The sequence below is a fragment of the Cygnus olor genome, chromosome 4, assembly GCF_009769625.2.
Source record: "Cygnus olor isolate bCygOlo1 chromosome 4, bCygOlo1.pri.v2, whole genome shotgun sequence".
Taxonomy (NCBI): Eukaryota; Metazoa; Chordata; class Aves; order Anseriformes; family Anatidae; genus Cygnus; species Cygnus olor.
This window is the reverse complement of record NC_049172.1, coordinates 65,148,172-65,168,836: the sequence shown is the minus strand read 5'-3', so window position 1 is coordinate 65,168,836 and position 20,665 is coordinate 65,148,172. Positions and strand designations below refer to the sequence as shown.

Below are 20,665 nucleotides of genomic sequence, written 5' to 3'. Positions count from 1 at the left end.
CTTCTTGTTGAAGCATACTAAGAAACCGAGGAATGAAGAAAGGAAGAAAACAGCTGTTAGCACTAATCCTAAATTAAGAATCATGTAATTAATGTCAGAATTGTCAATTCTCCAACATCTCTGAATTGTTTTACTGGTGGGTGAGATGACAAAGTCTGTAGTGATACCTTGAAGCACGTTAGAAATTCAGGTATCAATTTTCTTTATTTTCTTCTGTCAGGAACGAGCCCTTTGGTACCAAAGAACCAAGAAAGTTCCAGCAGTCAATTCTGAATTAGATGTAAGAAACACTAACACAGCCACGATATTGGCCTTACCTACATCCGATGCGTGACATGGAGATATTCACACATTTAATAATTTTAAATTCTTGGATAGTTTTATTACCTTCAGTAAAGCAAGTCATATGTATACATGAGTATTAAGGCATGCACACAGTTTCAGAATTGAAAGTCCAATTTTAAAGAAAATTAAACAGCAGTAACTGTGTTATACATGGAATAGCAAACTTCTTGCAGAAGTGTTAGATTACAAACCGAATTTAAAGTGGAACTCAGCAGCTGAACACCGAAGCCAGATACTTTTCTTTCTACTTTTTGTAAGAAACTTTTCTCTCATCCCACGATCAGTTTTCAAAGTTCATGAAACCGAATGGGTTCACAATGATGAAGAAAAAGTATTCTTCTGCCTTTCAAAATGTATCTTCATTCTTAATCTTCTTGACTGCTAATCTTAACTTTATTTTTGTCACTCCCATTTTATATATCAGTTTATTATTCCCTCAGTCTACATTACAGTAGTATCTATTCATCCAGATTAAAACTCATATTAAAGCTACAGTTAACAAGCAGTCAAACTAGTTAAAGAAATTAAATTGAAACCTTAATATTCTGCTAAATTACATTTAATTCTTCCTGCCAATTTTTCACAGAAACTTCTTTCCTGTTTCTCTGTGTATGTAAGAAAAAGTGGATGGAAAAAAACACAAAAATATGTACAAAATAAGCAGCAAAAAACTTCTCTTCCAAAACAATACGTTAAGAAATTAGAGCCATTTATTTTTTTACTTGACAGTGTCTCTTTAAAGCAAGAGCTGAATGTGTGTACATACTTTATTCTCTTTATGTTTACCATAACCCAATTTTGCAGAAAAATTGCTTTTATGCTTACCATTTTTTTCAGCTTTCTCCCTGCTATGGGAATAGTCAGAACCCGAAGGAAAAGTTGCAGCATCTCCTGAGGGTGGTCCTGACCTCCGATTGTTCTCGCTGTGGTCCACTGCAGCAGCGTTCAGCTGGGACCTTCCAAGATGTTGCTGTGGCTGAGGAGGACTTGACTGGGGATCAGGATCTGAATTCATTTTAGCTGCAAAAGAAGAGAACTGTACTTAATTATCAGGTAACATGATTAATACATGAAAACTGAATAAAACTTAAAGTGGGAATATATTCATGTAATTATTTCAACAAAAAGCCTTGAAAAGGGCAAGGATGTCAATAGCAACCACAAGACATATAAAAACATCCTTGAATAATTCTAAGCATTAGCAGTTATTATTGAATAAGAATCTTCATATATGTATAATTAAGCAAGAACATCTACTGCCTTTTTTCCTTAACTAAATGAGAATTGGTTTTCAAGTCTTGACAAAATAAAAATCATGAATCGATCCCATAAAAACTGCATATAAATAATTTATCTGAACCTAATGTTGCACTTCCACATGCAACAAAAAAGGACTAGCCCCTAACTTTTTATAGAACAATATCAACCATCCTAAAGCAATAGAAAAATCACTTCATATCAAAAGCCTGGTTCACAGCCACCACCTCAATTCGGTAGCAGGGTAAGAAGAGAAGGATAAGGCAAAGGAAGAGGAGATGTGGAGCTATGACACTGGAAATGTGAGGAGGTACGCCACCAAAGACACGCTTTGTTGAAACAGACAAGATACAAAATAAAGTCACTTGATTTACTACTTAGCTACTATCTTATTTTATTAAAGAGCTTTTACATTGAAAACAGTAAGGCAGGGAAGGAGAGGCCTTACAATTCCTTACAAGAGAAGGCCCGAACTCCCACTGTAAAGCCTCTCCTGAACGAGGAGGGGATCTCTGTTCTGCAGTTTGATTACTTACGTTAGTAAACTTTCATGTAAGTGCTTACTGAAAGCTTAGCTTTTACAAGGCAGGAAGCAGAGAGGTACACGTACACCACCACGGCGCAACACGGAGTAACTCCAGCTGCTCAAAAGCAACTTCCCCGGAGTGTGGCAATTCACAGCAAACACTGTAAAAGGTGTCTGCCTACAAGCTGTATTCTTAAAATTCTGTACATTCAGAATGCTGGCTTAAAGATGTTTTCACAGAAGTGGAAGTAATAAGCCAAAACTGAAAATGCAGTCCCTAATTCAGGCAACATCTCCACCTCTAATTAGAGAGCACTAAAATCACGGCAGGATGCGAGAAGTACCAGCTGTATTATCAGCACACAGCATTCTTTGCAACTTAGACAACGCGCTTGCCAAAATTAACTTACTTAAACCACCAAAAAACGTTTTACTGAAAAAAAGAAATGCATTTCTGTCTTAAGTCTCTATCAAGTTATAAATAAACCAACACAGCTCAGTTCACCCAACCTTCGGACAAGCCCTAGGAAAACAGAGAGATTAAAATACTTTCCAGTAAGCCATCAAGAGTATTTTTAACCACTATACAAGCACAAAAGTTACTCAGCATCTTGTTGTGAGCGTGACCTTGGCCCAGGGAAGCAGAGCAGTGTAGGACCAGCCCGGGGATGTGCCCCACTGCGGACCCCCAGCGCCTGTGGGGCGGCCCCGATCCGGGACGGGGAACCGGGCACCGGAGGCCTCGGTCCGTGGGAGTGCTGTGAGTCGGATGGGACTTACCTCGGGCTGAGCGAGCTACCAAAAGCACTCCCCTCTCAAACGCCGCTCCGTGCTCTCCCCGTCCTATAAAGGACTCCCCAAGTTTCCCTCGGTGCCGGGGTTCACCCAGAAGGCCAAGAAACCCTGCGGGGAGCGGGAGGGACGAAGGCAGGGAAGCTCGGGCTGTCCTCCCCCGAGCCCTGCGGGGGGAAGGCAGCAGCAGGGACTGCCGGCGGAAAGTTTCTCCGCCTGCTGCTGGGCGCCGAGTGGGGCGGTGGCGGCGGCCCTAAGGGGCGGCCCCGTCCCGCCCCATGCCGCGGCCCCCTTCCCGCGGCGCCTTGCGAGGGGGCAGCGCCGCCGCCATTCCCCGCCCGCTGTTCCGGGGGAGGGGAGAGGCCGGGAAGAGGGTGCCGGCAGCGGGCGTTGCCCGTGCTTAGGAGGGGGCTGCCTGCTGAGGGCTGGTGGCTATGAGGGGGGCGGCCGGGGAGGGCTTCGGCAGCTCCAAAATGGCAGCGCGGGGCGCTGAGGGCGGTGGGGACCGAGCGTCGTTGGGCCGCGCCTCACGGCTCCCCCTTGAGGCGTCCGAGGTGCGGATGAAGCCTTTTTCTCGAGATAGGCCCTTAAGTTGTGCTTTTAGGGGACAAAAGTGAGGATTTGGGCCGGTTCTTGCTGAAATACCTCGTCGTTATTGAACAAGGAGGTGGCCGGGGGTTGGTGCTGCCGGCTGGGGCAGGCTGAACCTGCTTCCCCCGGGCTGTACTTGTAGAGAACTAAAGGAGCAAAGAGAAGGGAAGAAAAAAGTGGTAACTATGAAGTTAAGAAATGAACTTAAAAGTTGCTACTAAATGTGCTTGTATTTCTGTGACATACACTGAAAGCTGCTGGGCTGGTAGTGAAATGGGTACGTATCTGAAAGTGTTGGCATTGTACTGGTAGTAAACTCATTTCTTTTTACAAATACTACTTTACTTTTCATTTCTGAGATACCTAAAATAAATCAGTCTCTACACAGTACTGTGAACACCTTTAATTAAAAAAAAAAAAAAAAGCCTCACAAACTCAAAATAGGAGATGAAATTTCAACTTTGGAGTAATTTATACGAGTAATTTAGTCACTGAGTTTTCATAAGTTCCAAGTTTGCAGCGGATCATGGGGTGCTGTGATATGTCTCATTTTTAAAACAGCAAATACTAGTTGATGTTGCTGCATTTTTTTTATTTTTTAGTCCCCAAACAAAAATGTAGTCCCCAGCATCTTCTTTATTCACTATGTCCATACCTTGGAACCTGTAACAAAATCATACCTTTTACCCGAAATAAACATCAATGAGCATGAAGTTTGGCTTCCAGTTACTTAAAATAAAACTTTGAAAAAGAAAGCAGTCACTTTTCAGAAGATGCTTTTGCAGTCTGAATCTAATATAGTTTTAGCAGGAACCTAAAACGCCTGTATTGTGTTATCAGTTCAGTTGTTTCTTTGTTCTGACAGTACGACTTAGCTCTGATACGACAACTTTTACTGCTGCAATCTGCTCCCCCTGCTATTCACATTTGCTTTAAGATATTATTTTATACAATTGATTTGATATTTAGTGGGTGTGCTTAACGGATGTAACTTGCTTTGGGAACAGGTGGAAATGAGGGCGGTAGCTGGAAAAGTAACTAACAAGGAAGTGTAAAATAAAGCCTCCCTCTGCTGCTTATGTCCGCTCCTTTCCAACACAAGGCACAGTCACACATGGCATAAGCCGTTCCCGAGGAGCTCAGTTCAAGGTTAAAACTGTCTCCACTGAATACTAACCAGTTTAACAGTGAAGCTGTCTATATAAAGTACATTCTGTGGTTGTTTATGAGTGATCGTACAGTGGATATGTATATTAGTGCAATTGCTGAACTTAATCAGCTCCTGAGTTTAGAAAATGACACCTAAACCTCTACAGTGACTGGATTGTCACATACTTTATGTACGCGGGTATATAAATACACGTAACTTGAGGGAGAGTAAACCAAGCTGAAACATGGTGGCAGCAACCAATACCAACTTCGCTAACTTCACTTTGGCTCTCACTCTATCACAAATGTTAATTTGCATTTGGCGTAATTACAGTTGCCATTTGTTTCAGCTAAAGAGACAAACCATGGAAGTACTGTAAAAACTCATCGCAACACCTTTTCAATTTCAGTTATGTGCTATGAATAAAAGAAAATCCTAACAAAAACAAAAAAGCTTGAAGTTCAGCCAGTTGCTTTTTGTATTAGAGAACCAATAATCCTTTTACAAATATTTTGTAAATTTACAAAGTGGTATTGGCTTTAGCTGATTTCTGTAAACATTGTTTATTCAAGATAGGATAAGATCTGAGTGACTGCCTGAATGTCTTAGGTGTGGTACTGAGCTATAGGCTGAAATTAACGGCTTTTCCATATAAACATCAAGGAGTTCTAGAAACTCACATGAACAGGGACATCTAGTGATCTAAGCAGCTCATATGTAGCCTGTGTTAAACTGCAGTGACTCTGGAATGTGATACAAACTTGACATTTTTACATTCTGTTGCGAAATTTGTATTCCAGCATTTAGGTATGAGTGTACTATTGAAACGTTTAAAAAAAAGTCTGTTTCTTGGAAAACTTAATTTGTAACGGTAGAGAGAAGACATCATGGTAAGCAATGTTACATACAACATTTTGTTATTAAATCAGTCAATTCAAACTGATTTACCTTTCATACTGCTGAAATCACATTTGTAGCATTGTTGGCATACAAGCAGTTTCTCAACAGTCCAGAGAAAAATCTTTAATCAAATAGTTCCTAAAATGATGAGAGAAAGCAGTGATAATCCAAGAAAATAGACCTGCATGAATCATTCCAATGAATAGCCTTCAACTCTGTCATAATAGCTTTGAATAGGAGTCCATTTCTTTATTCTATGGTACAGTCAGAAACAGATTTGATGTAATTAGGCTGGATGTTTCCAGAATATGTAAATCCTAACAAAAAACATTGTCAGCAGTGCTGTTGTTGTAAAGAATAAGGAGAGCTGTAAAATCCAGAGAAAAATGCCATGTGTGTCTTCAGTAGTTATATATTATGAAAGGAAGTACATTATGGAAATAAAAATATTTAATTGATGCTAAATAAACTGTACTAAAAACTGTCTTAAATATCCTTTTTTTTGTTTGCCCCACCTTTCCAATTAAGTGAACAGCTGCTATTTCAAAATAATAGGTTTTGTTGTTTACTCTGTTATACCCATTTTTACAGCATAATTTGATAGATGGAGGAATTACATCAGCATAAAATTAGTGCAATAAAAGCTCCAGCATACCTCATGAGCAGCTGGGGCACTATTGTTTCGTTAGACTAAGGACCAACCTGAAAACAGGCTTTTTTTGGGGGGTGTAAATCTAAAGCAGCAGGCGTCTGCCAGAAATCTGAGCTCAATGCTTTAAGCACACTGAGATGACAGACATAGAATCTAGAAAATGAACAATGTGATGTCAGTAACTAGGGTGTTGGTGCCCTTTGGGATGGACATTTGGGAGGGAGAATTAATAAAAAGCAAGGGTGGGAGGAAATGGAAAGAAAAATATAGAAAGGTGGGCTCAAAAAGCAGGTAAAAATAGCAAATAAGGAAGCAAATCTGTGAAGACTGACGATGAATCTTGTCAGATCTGCATGTTAAATACCACTCTTACCTCAGGGGTGAATGGGCTTTTGCATAAGCACCTGTTTTCATGTGCATTACATAGGGTAATGCGAGCATCTTTCCACTGCTCTCTTAGCTTCTCTTTATTCCACTGTCCTTATGCCAAGTACTCTCTGTGGCAGCAGGCAAGTAGTAATCAGCAACACTGTAATTCTCCCTTAAGCTCTCTCAGCTGGGAGCAGAGGGTCAGCATTCTCCTTTTCACGAATATCAATGCTATAGGTCACTTACGTGGCATCAGATGATCAGTTTTGTATTTATATCTCAGCTGTTTTCTAATCATGGACATACACTGTGGAAAAGGAAAAGGTTATAAAAATGTGCACAGATGCCATAGCCAGTTTTGCTGTACTGTACAGGCACAGTAACCACACAGGTGATAATTAAGGCTGTGAACGTCTGACATAGCAGCTTCTCTGAGGTAATGCCACAGCTGGATGCATTCCCAGCTGAGCAGGTGAAGGAGAATGTGCTCCTCTTTCACTTCTTTAATGTTCTTGCTCGTTCTTTTTGCTATGAGAGAGCTACTGGTTCATTGCTAGTCTAAACCTAAATGAGACTTGGCTCTAAAGCCTGAAGCTGTACCTGGATCAAAGTTGTATTTGTTCTGCTGCAGCCTAGGGAAAACAGAGCAGTTCTAGAGTAGAGGAATATTAGTTCAAATCTTTATACCTGGAAAAAACAGCAAGTGCTAACAGAGTCTGGCACTATATCTCAAATCAAGTTGGTGTTACTGGAGATGAAATTTGTTCTAACATTACAATTTGATGTCTTCAAACACAGAATTTGTTGGTAGAGGTAACTTCTCACTCTAGGTTGTAAATAGCTTGTAAATAAATGAGGTTGTACCAAGAAGGACCGTGGGTACTACGTGTCTCAAACATCATATTTAACATCGATGAGTTTGCATCAAGCTTTCAAATTACAAAGTATGCCGCAAATTTTGTTCAGTAAATTGATATATTAATGTTCTTTCCTTCACCAGTTGAGCATAATCTTTTGCTTACAGTGACCTCTAGTGTAAATGAATGAAACAATTTGGATGCTGCTATGAATTGATTTCAGGCACAAGCACAGTTCAGATGCAGTGCAGTGCATGTAGAACATTATAAGCATTGATACCGTTACCTGTCTGAGGAGACACATATGCATGCCATCTGTTTGACTGTGTAACAGCCTGTTTTATGGATTAAACAAGCACGCAAAGCGTGAACAGAAAACCATAAAAACAAAAACATTCCTTCAGCCATAATAAATAAATAAAGAATTTAAAAATCTTTCTTGATTGCTGTGTAGTTTTGTTTAGATTTTTCTTTATGGATCAAAAACAAAACAAAAGAAAACAAACACAGACAAAAACAAACAAAAAAAACGACCAACAAGCCCAACTATATATGATGCAGGTAATTTCCAGCATTCCCAGATGCATGAGATTACTCTTAATTTTAGAAAAACAGCCTTGTATTAGACTTTGTATCTGAGATACAAATCAGAAAGTAGTGATGCAAGAATTTTTACAAGGATTGCTCTAAAATTTACAGATTTTCCAACTCCTGACCCCGCTTTACTGAGTTAACCTCAATATCATACATACTTTTATTTTTTTACCCCAGTATACCTAAGTATCCAAGTAACCATTTCCCCCTTTTTATCTGTAGAATAATTTGCTCTAAATCAAAGATTTTTCTGTCTGGTTTCTATAAAACTGCAGGAGAAAAGGAGAAATAGAGCAGATCGTTATAGGAAGTAAGTTATCATGGAAAAGTTCTGATGCTTGGCAGTGTTAAATCTGGAATCTAACAGTTGTAGGGAATTTAGCTAGGGAAATAGTCAATTCAGTCCCTGGATATTAAGAATTCATGCTGTAAGCATCTTCCCACAATTCAGGAGGAAATCGTCTCTGGCTCACTTTGGACAAATAGAAATTACCATTTCTTTGTCAAGCCAGTTCACATGGCTTGAAATGCAAAGTGTTAGTAATTTACAAAGGATACTACAAAAATGTTTCTATAAACTACCTTCTGTCCTTTCCAGGATTCCATCTGCTACCCAGCAGCAAACATTTTGTTCTCCATCCAGAAAACACGATGTATAAATTGCTATCTGAAAAACTGCGTTGCTATGTCTCAATTGCAGGTATGTTTAATGTAAAGGATTCTGTAACAGACATTGTGTAGCATTTAATTAAGTTTTCAAAATTGTGCAAAACTGTCATATTGCAAGTTACATTTCTGACAGGAATATATGCTGTTAGTCCTATACCTGTCAGATCAAATTCTGTCATATTGTGGCTTTCAAGGTTTTAGTCAGGAAGCCCCCATAGAGTCATATTAGTCATTAAATTTTCAAATCATATCTATGTGAATAGTTCTATTTCCAAATCTCACTACTTCCTGCCTAAAAACACATTGTCAGAAACATGAAAATAAAGTGAACTGTGATGTGAGTTAATTAATGATATAAGCAAATTAATTAAATATTAAATAGAGAAATTCAGATTGATAATATCTGCAAATTTTCACATTATTCCTTGTCAATTATATAAAATCAAGAGAAAGGCTTCGGTCAATTTGAAATGCAGATTAAAACACGTGTTCTTTGTCCATTCAGTTCTTATCTCCCCCATACCTTTTAGATACAACTTTTCTGCTACAGACCTCACCGTGCTTGTTCAGATTTGATTTATACATTTCAGTATTCCAATCCTATTGATTAACATTAAAATAGTGGGATTTGGTAACTTTAACAGTGACTTCACCTGGCTTCAAAAGGAGTGGAAGGACAGGTTGCAGCTCACTAATTTTGTACAATTTTTTCTGTTTTGTCATAGCAAATGCAATCAGCAAATTATTATCTTGGTGCAAAATGTAGTTAGTGGATTTCCTCCGGGTGGTGGTAGTCGGCTTGAGTTGTTCAACATCTTCACAATCCTCTGTTAATTAAGTTGATACGCACACGGCTCCCACCAGGTGGCAATAACACTTCATTCTTTAAAGCATTTGCTGAATCTTGGCTGGTAGAAATGTATTTTCTGTAGTAATTAGAGGGAAAAATGTGATTTATAATAACGACAAGCTGTGGATGCCCCATCCGTGGCAGTGTTCAAGGCCAGGCTGGATGCGGCTTTGAGCAACCTGGTCTGGTTGGTGTCCGTGCCCATGGCAGGGGGTTGGACCTGGATGGGCTTTAAGGTCCCTTCCAACCCAAACCATTCTGTGATCCTGTGATTCTACAGGCACTTAGGAAAAGTCATTTGTAAGTGACAACAGAGTGCCTTGTGCTAGGCAATATCCATTATTAGATTTTTACAATCTATTTCAATATAAATACAAGCAATAGCAACTTGGTTCCTGACAAACTAAAATTGTTTATACTTGCCTTTTGATGAAACCCCAGGCAGCAGACAGCATGAAATGCTAATTTACTAGTACGACTTTAAACCTCTCAGCGATCTCACAATTTTAGCTCAAATTTAGACTGATCAAATCCACACCTGTATCTACAATATAATTGTACATTTTAGATTTTTAATCTAGTTCCATTTGTGTAAGTGCTGTACACCTGCTATATTCCTATCGTATATTTCTAGAGGAGAACATATTACTTGCTGTGTGCTCACTTTTCAGATGCTCTGCAAGTAGTCAGCAATCTTTATACAAATGTACTTCACCTGCAGATCTGTGCACCTGCTTAGACCAGCAGTACGTGTTCCACAAATTCAGGGTTTCCAGATGTTGCAGCTCAGTTAAAGTCACTGGTCTGACAGCATGCAAAAAGTTCTTGGCCAGTGAGAGGAAAAAAAATACATATATCAGGAAGAAAAAGAGAGTAATTCTGAGGAAAAACATGACAGTTGTGGTATCTAAAACTAGTTTCACAATAGTTGTCTCAACTCTTCAGTATGTTATCATGCAGAGGCATGCCACGTGCTGTTATTTTCTGGAGTTCCCTATAATAATGTGTGAGAAGATGTAAGTGCCCAAAGAGGGCTTCACAAGGAATGAACAGGACAGCATCTATCCAGGCAAGTAGAAAGTTCTGCGGAAGGAGATGGAGACAAACATTACAAACTTTCTCGTACAGAGGAAACTGTTTAGAACAAATGCTTATTTCTGCTATTACAATGCAACCTACTGTATTTTTAAGAACTTAGGTCATCTTGCATACTTTGCATGCAGTTCTTTTGTACATTTTCACTCAGCAGAACTCTATGTTCCAGCACTATAACCGTCAGTTCACATTTTCCACAAATCCTATGTAAGTAATGTAAATTTTTCCTGCTCCCTCACATAAAGGTGTACATGCATAAAATTTCATAAGTATTTCTGAACCATTTCATAGTAACTTAAAAAAATAGATCTGGTCAGAATCCCTTCTTGTGTGTTCTGATTTTTAACCTATTGCAACTTGTCTGATTGCATAAACTGCCCATTTTCATTTTTCTTTTCTCCAAAATGCTTACACTTGGAATAAAGAAAAAGCTGCTGCAAGAAAAAGTAATTTATAGCATTGGTTGAAATAGGATATTGCATTTGGTTCAGTTTAGAGAAAATGTAAGGTGGTTGCAAGTTACTGTTTTTGATGTAACAGCTTATGAAAAATAATTGCTAGTTTTATATGACTGAGTATATCATGAAATACTCACAAACTTGGAAAAATATATTTAATGTGTCATTTAATACCACTTTTAGTGTGTTTCTAATAGCTTTTTGGATGAAAGCCCTTTGAACATGAATAGCTAAGACAAAAAGCCTGCAAAACTTATTCTTGAAAAAGAATGTGAGTTAGGTTTTGCTTTCTTTTTCAGTTCACTTTAAAAAAATGAGTGTAAAACATGTTTGAGTAGGGAATGTTGTGTGCAGAAATAAAACCTTTACTGCCATATATATTCTTGAAAGGTCTAGTAATACTAAGGCATATTCTGCTTCAATGGAAGGAATCATTCGAGTACAGGAAAATTCAAGCCGAAGAAGCTCACTACAAATTCAAACCATCCTATACAGCAACAGAGCTAAATACTTGCAGGATATCTAAGGTATATTCTCAACTATGTATAAATGGACTTCACTAGGAGGGCCTAATAATGATGTAATTCACTGAAGTGGAGCTTAGTGATAATTAATCAAAAATGTCCCCAACCTGATGACGTCGGACATTTACTATCATAGACCTAATTCTGTCCAATGTGGGTTGCTGCATTAATGTTTTTATTTTGCTTACTTAATGAATATTTTTTCCTTTTTCTGTAAATACCATTACAATGCAAAACAATTAAGAATAAAAGTAGAAAATACATGTTCAGCCAAATTTTGGAACAGGGTCAATTTAACGCTCAGGATGCCAGAACCATTAGGGAGCACAGGTCATAAACAGCGGCTCCCATTCCCTGTTAAAGATACAACAGGACAAAATTTTTGTTACAAAATTGTTCTCCACAAAAGCAACATAATTATATGTGATGTACTGCAACAGAAGGAAAAGATGAAGAACTCTAAATTTCTTTTCACAGTGTTAAAAATAAATAAATAAATAAATAAGGGCAGTGCAACTGCACTCTATAGACCATGCTTTCCCATACTCATACGTACATCCATTATGTAGAAATTTTAAGTTAATATTTTGCATTTAGAAGTCACAGAGGACATAGTCAAATACTATACCCATACTTGATGTTTTATTCTTCTTTCACACTATTCAGCTGCCTTTTCTAATGTAAATAAGGGATTTTTCCTATTACTATCCCCAGGAATGGTGCCCAAAAAGCAGTAGGCAGCCTTAGCTGAGTTTCACAAGTGGTGGAGTGTCAGTAGCAAAAATTACATGGAGATGCACTGATGTTCCTCGTACTTTAATTCAGTAACTTCTGGTGCATATTTCTTGCCCCACTCATCCTAATTCCCTGCAAAAGTCTCTCTTTCAATTATTTCCTGATGATACTTTCTGCTTTATGTATAGTGTCACCCTTCACCTCACCCCTCCTACTTCCAACACACTCAAACACAGTGGTGGAAGTATGTCTCTCTGTCATTTCTGGATCCAAGAAGACTCCAGTATCAGTAGTAGTACACTGATGTAATATGTGTCTGAAATTTTATATGCTTTCTGATGAAAATTTGCTTTGTATTTTTGGCACAATTAATCTGCAATGCAGATGAACTACATCTGGATAAGAGAGAGTTGATTAACCACATGTATTTTTTTTTTTTAAGACATGTTATTACAATTCTTTATACTCAGTACTTCAGCCATCAGTATTTGGTTTATGAGTATTTTGGGCTCTCCAGTATGCATTAAATGCTCTAACCATTATTGCTGAGTCAGATACTTGTAAATTCTTTGGTTTGGCACAGCATACACAATAAATACTTTTTTTTCCTCACTGTATTGTAAGGTCTAATTTATTCTGCTATATGCTTTAAGTCATTCTAATTACTCTTTGCTCAGATGGCTAGTACGGATGTATGACTTGGACTGCCTTTTTCCCATGTAGATTGGTAGTTCAAAGATGAATCTTACTTCATATGTTTTGGTCTATGCATTTAGACTCTGAGTTTCATGAACTCTCCATGCAACTATATTCCTGAATTATCCCTAGAATTAGCCTGAATGTCTCTGTTAAATAAAACTTAAATAAGGCTTAGACAGGACTTAAAATGGCAAATTTCTTTTTTCATCCATCTGCTAGTTTTCTATGTGTCCTGCTTAAAAATAAGCAACAAAATATTGCAAGACTTTGTGAGGGAGATAAATGGTGACATACATCTGCAAAAATTCTGTGACCTGAGAGACGGCGTATTCAGGATGGCAGTGCACCTCTGCTGTGTTCATTTTAATGTGCATAAAGGAAGTTAGTATGACATACGGCTATGGATACTGATGTATATGGATGCTACATGTCTTGGCCTTGTCAAGGTGTTAAGTCTTCCCAGTATTAATGTGTTGCCCTGATTTAAGTTAGGGTTGTATGAAGAAAACAAGGATTCAGCAATACTTTCAGACCAGGAGTCTTGTAAACTAATATCATAAAGAAATAAAGGGCAGATGTATTCCAGCCTGCAGGCTGAAATAACTGTTTTAACAGTTGGGAGTTGGAAAGAACTGAGTAATTTTAGAAATAGCCATAACCCTTTTTAGCTGGTTAAAAGGCTACAACCGTATAAAAGCGTTAAGAATTTTTTATAAAATACTTAATTTCTTCAAAAATGGTAACTGATTGATGTACGTTGTTATGGATCAAACCATATCTGGTGGGATGAGAAATTAAGAGAAGCCTTCAGGATTAATTTGCAGGGAGCAAGGTAGACTGTCTTAGAAAGGAAGATGGACAGACAACTGATAAGAAAGATGTCTGTGTTTTGTTGTTTCAGAATAAATACAGCTTCTTTCATATATTTTTTTTTAATTCTAATTAACAATGCTCTATGGTAAGGAGAACATTTGATAACTGATGGCCAATTTAATTGTTCCAGAAGAAGAAAAAAAAAAAGTAGACTTGGTGTGGTGAATCATGGCTGATTCACTACAGACTGCATCTTGGTCCAATTATGAAATCAGGGAAAAGACACTACCTTGACAGACACGTGACTGAGATCACTCGCAGTCCTGAACAATTACATTTGGAAAAAACAATGAGCCTGAGAGAAGATATCTGATACATTTTAACAGACATAAGCTTATGTTGGATAGGGGAAGTCTTTTTAATGACCTCAAGATTCTTTTCTGCTTGTTCTGAACAGGCTGGCATTAATTCACAGAAAGGCTCTCAGAAGTCTTAAAAGGTCTTAAAAGCTTTTGTAATCTTAAATATGATATACAGCTATCATTTTAGTAACAATACCAGAGATGGTCTATCACAGAAAAATGACTTACCATCATTCAGTATTTGCAAATGAAACAGGGAGTGCACAAGAATAATGTTTGAATTTTTAGACTTTTAAAAAAGAATTTAAAAGTAACTTGAGAGACATAAAATCTGTTCCCAACTCAAAATGTCGATTTCTAAAACTGCATAAAAGCTGCTTCACTTGAGGAGATAGATGACAATACAAGAATATTAATAATGCTGTCATTGTTGAGCCCTAATTTGATTCTTTCTCAGTAGTTCAAACTTGAAAGCAAACAGTCCAGCAAATACACTAGGAAACTTTTTTTGTTTGTTTGTTTCTATTCAAAGTGTTGTGCCAATAAGTGGGTAACTTCTTCAGAGGAACAATGAATTCTGGATAATGTTAGTGGAAGGCAGATGAAAATCAACTTCACTTTTTCAGCTTTTGAAATTACTTAGATCAATAAACACTGAATCAAGATCAACATGAAAACCGAGGCAGTAAGACTAGCAATAGCAAGTATACACCGTTAAGAACAGCAGACTGATCTGCAAGTTAAATAAATCATTATAGTTCTACTTTTGCTGTATGGGAGCAGAGGAAATACTTTGTTGGTCCTGTCTTGTGGAGGTGGAACTCAGTGAAGGATGGGCTACTCCTACCGAAATCAGAGGAGGTAGCTCCGTGTAGCTCAGCTGCCCTACAGCCCTGTGGTTGGCAGCATCAGGCCAGGAAGGTAGGATGATGTTTGCTTCCATTTCTGAAGGCAGCTGAAATCTACTCCCTTTTATAGGAAGTTTTATAGTTCTGTTGTGGAAGTACCAAATACCAAAGCTACTGCAATCATCCCCTTGCTCTGTATGGGTAGAATTTACAGAATCAAAACAGATGAAGGATGAATGAACAGATGAAAAAAAAAAAAGACTTCTTTCAAGCAAGTAACTACTGCTGATTTAGTGGTTAATCTGTTCACGTCAACTCTGAGTTGGAATAAGTCAATTTTAAAATCTAATGCTCATCAAAAGTGAGCAAGTGGTCTTGGCATGCAAGGTCAGGAAGAACAAATGGAGTGGTTATTCAACTGCTTACAAAACTGTCTTTTGAGTTTCAGACTCTGCAAACTCCAGAGAATTTATTGCTGAGTGACAGACATAAGGAAACAAGGAAACATCCTTCACTAACAAAATGAAGCACTGTAGATAATTTCAAATGCCACATTGATTTACCCTAATTTGAGAATTTGGCACAAGATAAATAATTTATTTTTTATATTCTGGGGAAAAGAAAAAAAGCAAACAAACCTGTGAAAATGCATGGCAAGATGTTGAAAAGAAGTGCCATCATTTACTGTCACTAGTGCCCAAAACATCCACCAATAAAACCCAAATGTGAACCTGGCATGCAGCAGGGAAAACACAAATCGATTAGCAGGGTAGAGAGAGAAGGGAAGAAGCAAATATTATTATCATGTTATGCAAGCTACTCTTGGCTATTCATCCATATGCAATTTATATTGCTCTACTGTAAAAAACAGACAAGCAAACAAAAAATAAACAAAAAAAATATTCTTCATATATGTATTTTATAAGGAATAAATACCTAACATGTATATATTGTACAGATCTTGCCTTTAAAAATCCAGTTGCCTTTTCTAAACTTTCTTGCCCTTCATATTCCATTTCCAAGCTTCTCTTTAATTCACCAAGTTCCAACTCCTTGCCTTTTACGAACCGAAAGTGTACTTAACACTTTTGCTGCACCTATCTGAAAGATAACTATATGGGCATCAGCATCAGTATGCCATTAAATGCCATCAGTATGCCATTACATTTAGTCAAGACCACCTATGCTAGAACTGAGGTTTACGTAACTGAAGAATGTTATACAACAGTCCCATTTTGTGTACCAGTTTTCTGCAAGGACTGTGGAAGAAATCTGTGAAGCAAAGCATCGGCAGAATAATTCTGCAGCCACAAGGTGTTCTTTACACCTGCTGCCATGCCTCAAATTCTACTCTAATCCTAACAAATGAATGAATTTAGTTTTTCTTGAAAAATATGTTTCCCTGAATAACATTTTCCAGCGAATGTCTCTTTCAATCCTCAGAAAGCTCATTTAAACGTGCCTCAAAGGCAAAACACAAAAAATAAGTTTTTTTTTTTTATTTATGTTTTTAAATTCTCTAGGCTAGAGATTCTTGTATGAATGTTACTCTTCTGGCACAGGATTTCAAGGCTTCAAATTGCCACTGAAGGTGCAGAAAAAGCCTATTGAGTTCACTAGATTCCCTAGGTCTGGACTGCAGATACTCTTTAATTCATAGCCCTCACCATTATTATCCATCCTCTAATTGCTTGTTTTCTTTCCCTCCCAAATAGGAAGGCTATGTTCAGTCTATTTCTAGCATATACAATTAAAGCACCATTCAGTGCATCTTCAGACTTATGAATTTTTCTCTACAGGTAAGAAGACTCATGATCACATTTATTCTGTTTTATAAGGAATAATTTGCCTTTCGCATAGTTTTCACTATGCATGCCCCAAAGCCTTCTAATCATACCATTCCCAGACAGATTCAGCATCTGAATAGTTACACAGCAGGTTTGAAAGTTCACACTCCAAAGTTGTAAAGAAACCCTGCAAATACACTTACATTCACTTAGGCAGCCTGGAGTCTAGAGAAGGCATCCATTACCATTTTAATTCTCTTTAGGCATGTCATTTTTAAAAATCCCTGCTTTAATCATTTCATTGTTACATTTCTACTCGTAAGTTACAATTTTCTGGCTTTGAAGAGATAAAGACCAACACTGAAGGTTTTGTATGTATCCAGCAGTGATGGAGACGAATCAGTATTACAACACCATAGCCTCTTTTAACACTGAACAGAAATAAATCTGTATGTTTTAAATGAATCAAGTCAGTGTACCTAGACATATTTATAAAAATGTCAGCATTAAAACAAATTGTGGTAATAATAAGCAAAGCTTAAAAACGCAAGTGTTACAAAAGAGGACTAGCTGTTTGGTTGAGATTTTATAATGAGAGCTCATATTTCCAGACTCTGCTTCAATAATTATTTTAATTGTGTTAGAATTCATCTTTCATTTCCTTTCCTCATGAGGGGGCAATCATGCTTAACCAACCTGATAGCCTTCTATGATGAGGTGACCAGCTTAGTGGACAGCCTTATGACACTGTCCACCAATAACACCCTCACAGGAAAGCTGACAAAGTACAGACTAGGTAATTGGACAGTGAGATGGACTGAAAACTGCCTGAACTACCAGGCTCAGAGGGTTGTGATCAGCAGCATGAAGTCCAGCTGGAGGCCAGGCACTGGAGTTGCACCCCAGAGGCTGATACACTGCCTCCAGGACTGTTTAAGCCCATCACAAATGACCTGGATGATGGGACAGACTGCACACTTAGCAAGCGTGCAGACAGTACAAAACTGGGAGGAGTGGCTGATACACCACATTGTTGTGCTGTCATCCAGAGATACCTCAACTGGTTGGAGAAATGGGCAGTTTGATTATTTCAAACTGAACATGTAAAATGCAACCGCATTTAAAAACAAAACAAAACAAAAAAAACACACGTAAAATACAGATTTGAAAATGTGGCTTTCTTTACAGAGTCTGGAAGCAAACATACCCTATAATTTACATTTTGATAACTGCAAGGGAAAGAAAAAAAAAATGATGGCAGAATGGACTCCCAAATTTCAGTGCTGAATCAGGCAGCTGTCCTAAAAACATCAAACTTGTTTTAAAGACTTAAAGTCATCTCTGCACATCCTTATGTTATTAATGCATAATGAGATTCTTCACTAAAATCAGCAACTACAGTGCAAATATGCAAAAAAAAAAAGGCATTCAGGGCATGCCTTTTTGACTACAAATGACTGAAACTCTCAATTACTTTATATTCATACAGTATACTAAACTACAATATAAATATAAAAAAATGTAATGCTAAACACATGAAACAACTATATTTATTGGTAGCAGAGCAATTCAGTATAATGATCATAATTGGTCTCTTGGAGTACTGCTTTTTTTTAAACCATTAAAAATGCAGCATTGATGACTGCATGTGAATATATATAAATAAATTTCCCTGAGGTGTATCATTACACATCACAGATGTATACCTAAATCACTTATGGAAATTTCTCTAGGGTCGTGAGAGATTTTCTTATTGTCTTGGAAGAGGAACACACATCCAGAGAAAGACTTAGGGGTTCACTTGTACTATCTGACCTTTTTATTAAGGGAAGAGAATGTGTTTTCAGTGAAAGTATTGTAAATTTTATAATTTAAAGCAAATAACACCACCAACTCTCTTTTAACAGGAAACAAAGTGTAGCATACACAGTTCTGGTATGTGACTGTGTGAACAAAAACTAACAAACAAAAACAACAACAAAAAAACATTAACTACTTGCACAAAGCTAGAAAGAGACCAGCTAGTTAAGCTTAACGGTATGTCACTGAAAAGCAGGTACATTTTGTTATACCTCTTCAAAACATTTAAAAAGAGCCCCAGTCTCACAGCTCCCTTGTTTTCAGTTACTGAATTTATCTGGTGAATTACTGAAAGCAATGGGCTCTAAATGCCAGCTACTTCATGCACATGACAGATATGATCTACAGGACAAATACATGAAATGCATTGCAAAGTTAGGGGTTTTTAGCCTGGATAAAGAAAACGAACAAACAACCAAAAACAACACTTAAATGTTATCAGAGTTCTGTAATGTGCTGCTTTTCCATAAGGGGCTCTTCCTTTGTCATTAGTAGAACTGAAGGGTAAAACACAAACAAAAAAGACAACAAAAAACCATCACCAGTTATGCGTTCCACAAAACAAGTAATTGTTTCATTCCTCTGTTTATATAGGGAAAACCAAACCAAACCAAAAAAAAAACAGCAAACAGTAGTGAAGGCCAAAAGCATTTAGCAATGCTAGAAGCTCGTATGCACTAAATAACAAGTAAATCAAACCCAGTATTTGCTGAAAGGGGAAAACTGCCACCAAGGTTTACAGAGAAATGACTACATGGAACAGAAACAACTACCCAAGAAATGCTTTTAAGACTCTTGGGCAAATCCTAATTCCACAGATATGATGGATTTTTTAATGCAATGGGACTCTGCAAACACATTTCATGCAGGTGCATATATGTTCAGTAACTGTCACTGCAATTGCAGGGACACATCGCAGACATGCATACACAGAAGCCCTTTGTCCTCTTACCTTCCAACCTTGAACACTGTCAGAGAATGTAAGACAAGCCATGTTTAACTTCTAGCTCTCATAGCTCTGTTATAAAGGACTTTGTTTCTAGAGGTACACCACTCATCTCCTTTTTCTCTTTGGAGTTCCCATGTCAACATTTAAAGAAGTTACTTGATCTAACCAGAGATTTTCAGTCTGAGAAGCTTTGTTCTGTAGTACTGTCTCTTTCTTCCTAATGAGAGGACCATGGCTGTCTTCTTACCTGTCAAGAGCTGCATGTAACACTTCTAAAATGAAAACAAACATACTTTAACCAGGGTCAGAATCAGCTAACAACAGAAGGTGAGTCATTGTAAGACATAAAAATCATGAATATAATGCTTCCTCAAGGACAAAAAGAAACCCTGACAGTTACTTGAATGTATGGTGCAGAATTAAAGCTGAGAAATATAAACAGAGATTAATTTTTCACATTGTTCTACCACAATAAAGAACAGGATGCAGGAAAACCATACTCCCCATAACCATGATGGAGCAATGAGCTCAGTAAACCATATTAACTGTACCTCATATTAGAATTGGAGAAATGTGAGTTCTAGTCCTAATTGTCCCACTGAATTGCTGCCTTGCCCCAGGTCTCATATTTGTCATTTTCGATACCTGCTTCTCTATCTGCAAGAACTAGTTAATTGCCTTTATGAAGTATCTTACCAATCATTAAATAAGGCAAAGATTTAGAGAGAGGTAATATTGTTTATTAGACAAAGAATTATAGCTGGAGGAAAGGCCATCCAAGTTTGTGGACACACAAACACTCCAGGTATTATGAAACATTACAAAATTTCTAAGACATTAAACACTAACAAGAACCCATCTAAAAACTAACCTAATATTTTTGGTCACGCAATTACTGCTACTTCTGTTCCCATTTACGTAGTTTATAGTAAGAACACAAACTTTAAATTCATTATAGAAGTGACTTTTTTGTACCTTCCTCC

At 37.6% G+C, this 20,665-nt stretch overlaps 1 protein-coding gene and 2 long non-coding RNA genes across 4 annotated transcripts in view; 1 reads left to right on the top strand and 2 right to left on the bottom strand.

The window, feature by feature from the left end:
- Positions 1 to 3,449, bottom strand: part of WFS1 (wolframin ER transmembrane glycoprotein) — a 35,378-nt gene extending 31,929 nt beyond the window's left edge. The window contains exons 1-2 of the mRNA XM_040556151.1: positions 2,909 to 3,449; positions 1,171 to 1,365 (exon numbers count right to left, since the gene is read on the bottom strand). Of these exons, the coding sequence (XP_040412085.1) occupies positions 1,171 to 1,360 (190 nt within the window). The 5' untranslated portion in view covers positions 1,361 to 1,365; positions 2,909 to 3,449. The remainder of the gene's footprint in view (positions 1 to 1,170; positions 1,366 to 2,908) is intronic.
- Positions 3,376 to 20,665, top strand: part of LOC121069722 — a 21,432-nt gene continuing 4,142 nt past the window's right edge. Inside the window, exons 1-2 of the long non-coding RNA XR_005819578.1 lie at positions 3,376 to 3,474; positions 8,632 to 8,733. This is a non-coding gene — a long non-coding RNA (uncharacterized LOC121069722). The remainder of the gene's footprint in view (positions 3,475 to 8,631; positions 8,734 to 20,665) is intronic.
- The window catches only part of LOC121069720, a 17,511-nt gene continuing 10,840 nt past the window's right edge, over positions 13,995 to 20,665 (bottom strand). For both annotated transcript variants that reach the window (XR_005819576.1, XR_005819575.1), the window contains exons 4-5: positions 15,725 to 19,954; positions 13,995 to 15,279 (exon numbers count right to left, since the gene is read on the bottom strand). This is a non-coding gene — a long non-coding RNA (uncharacterized LOC121069720). The remainder of the gene's footprint in view (positions 15,280 to 15,724; positions 19,955 to 20,665) is intronic.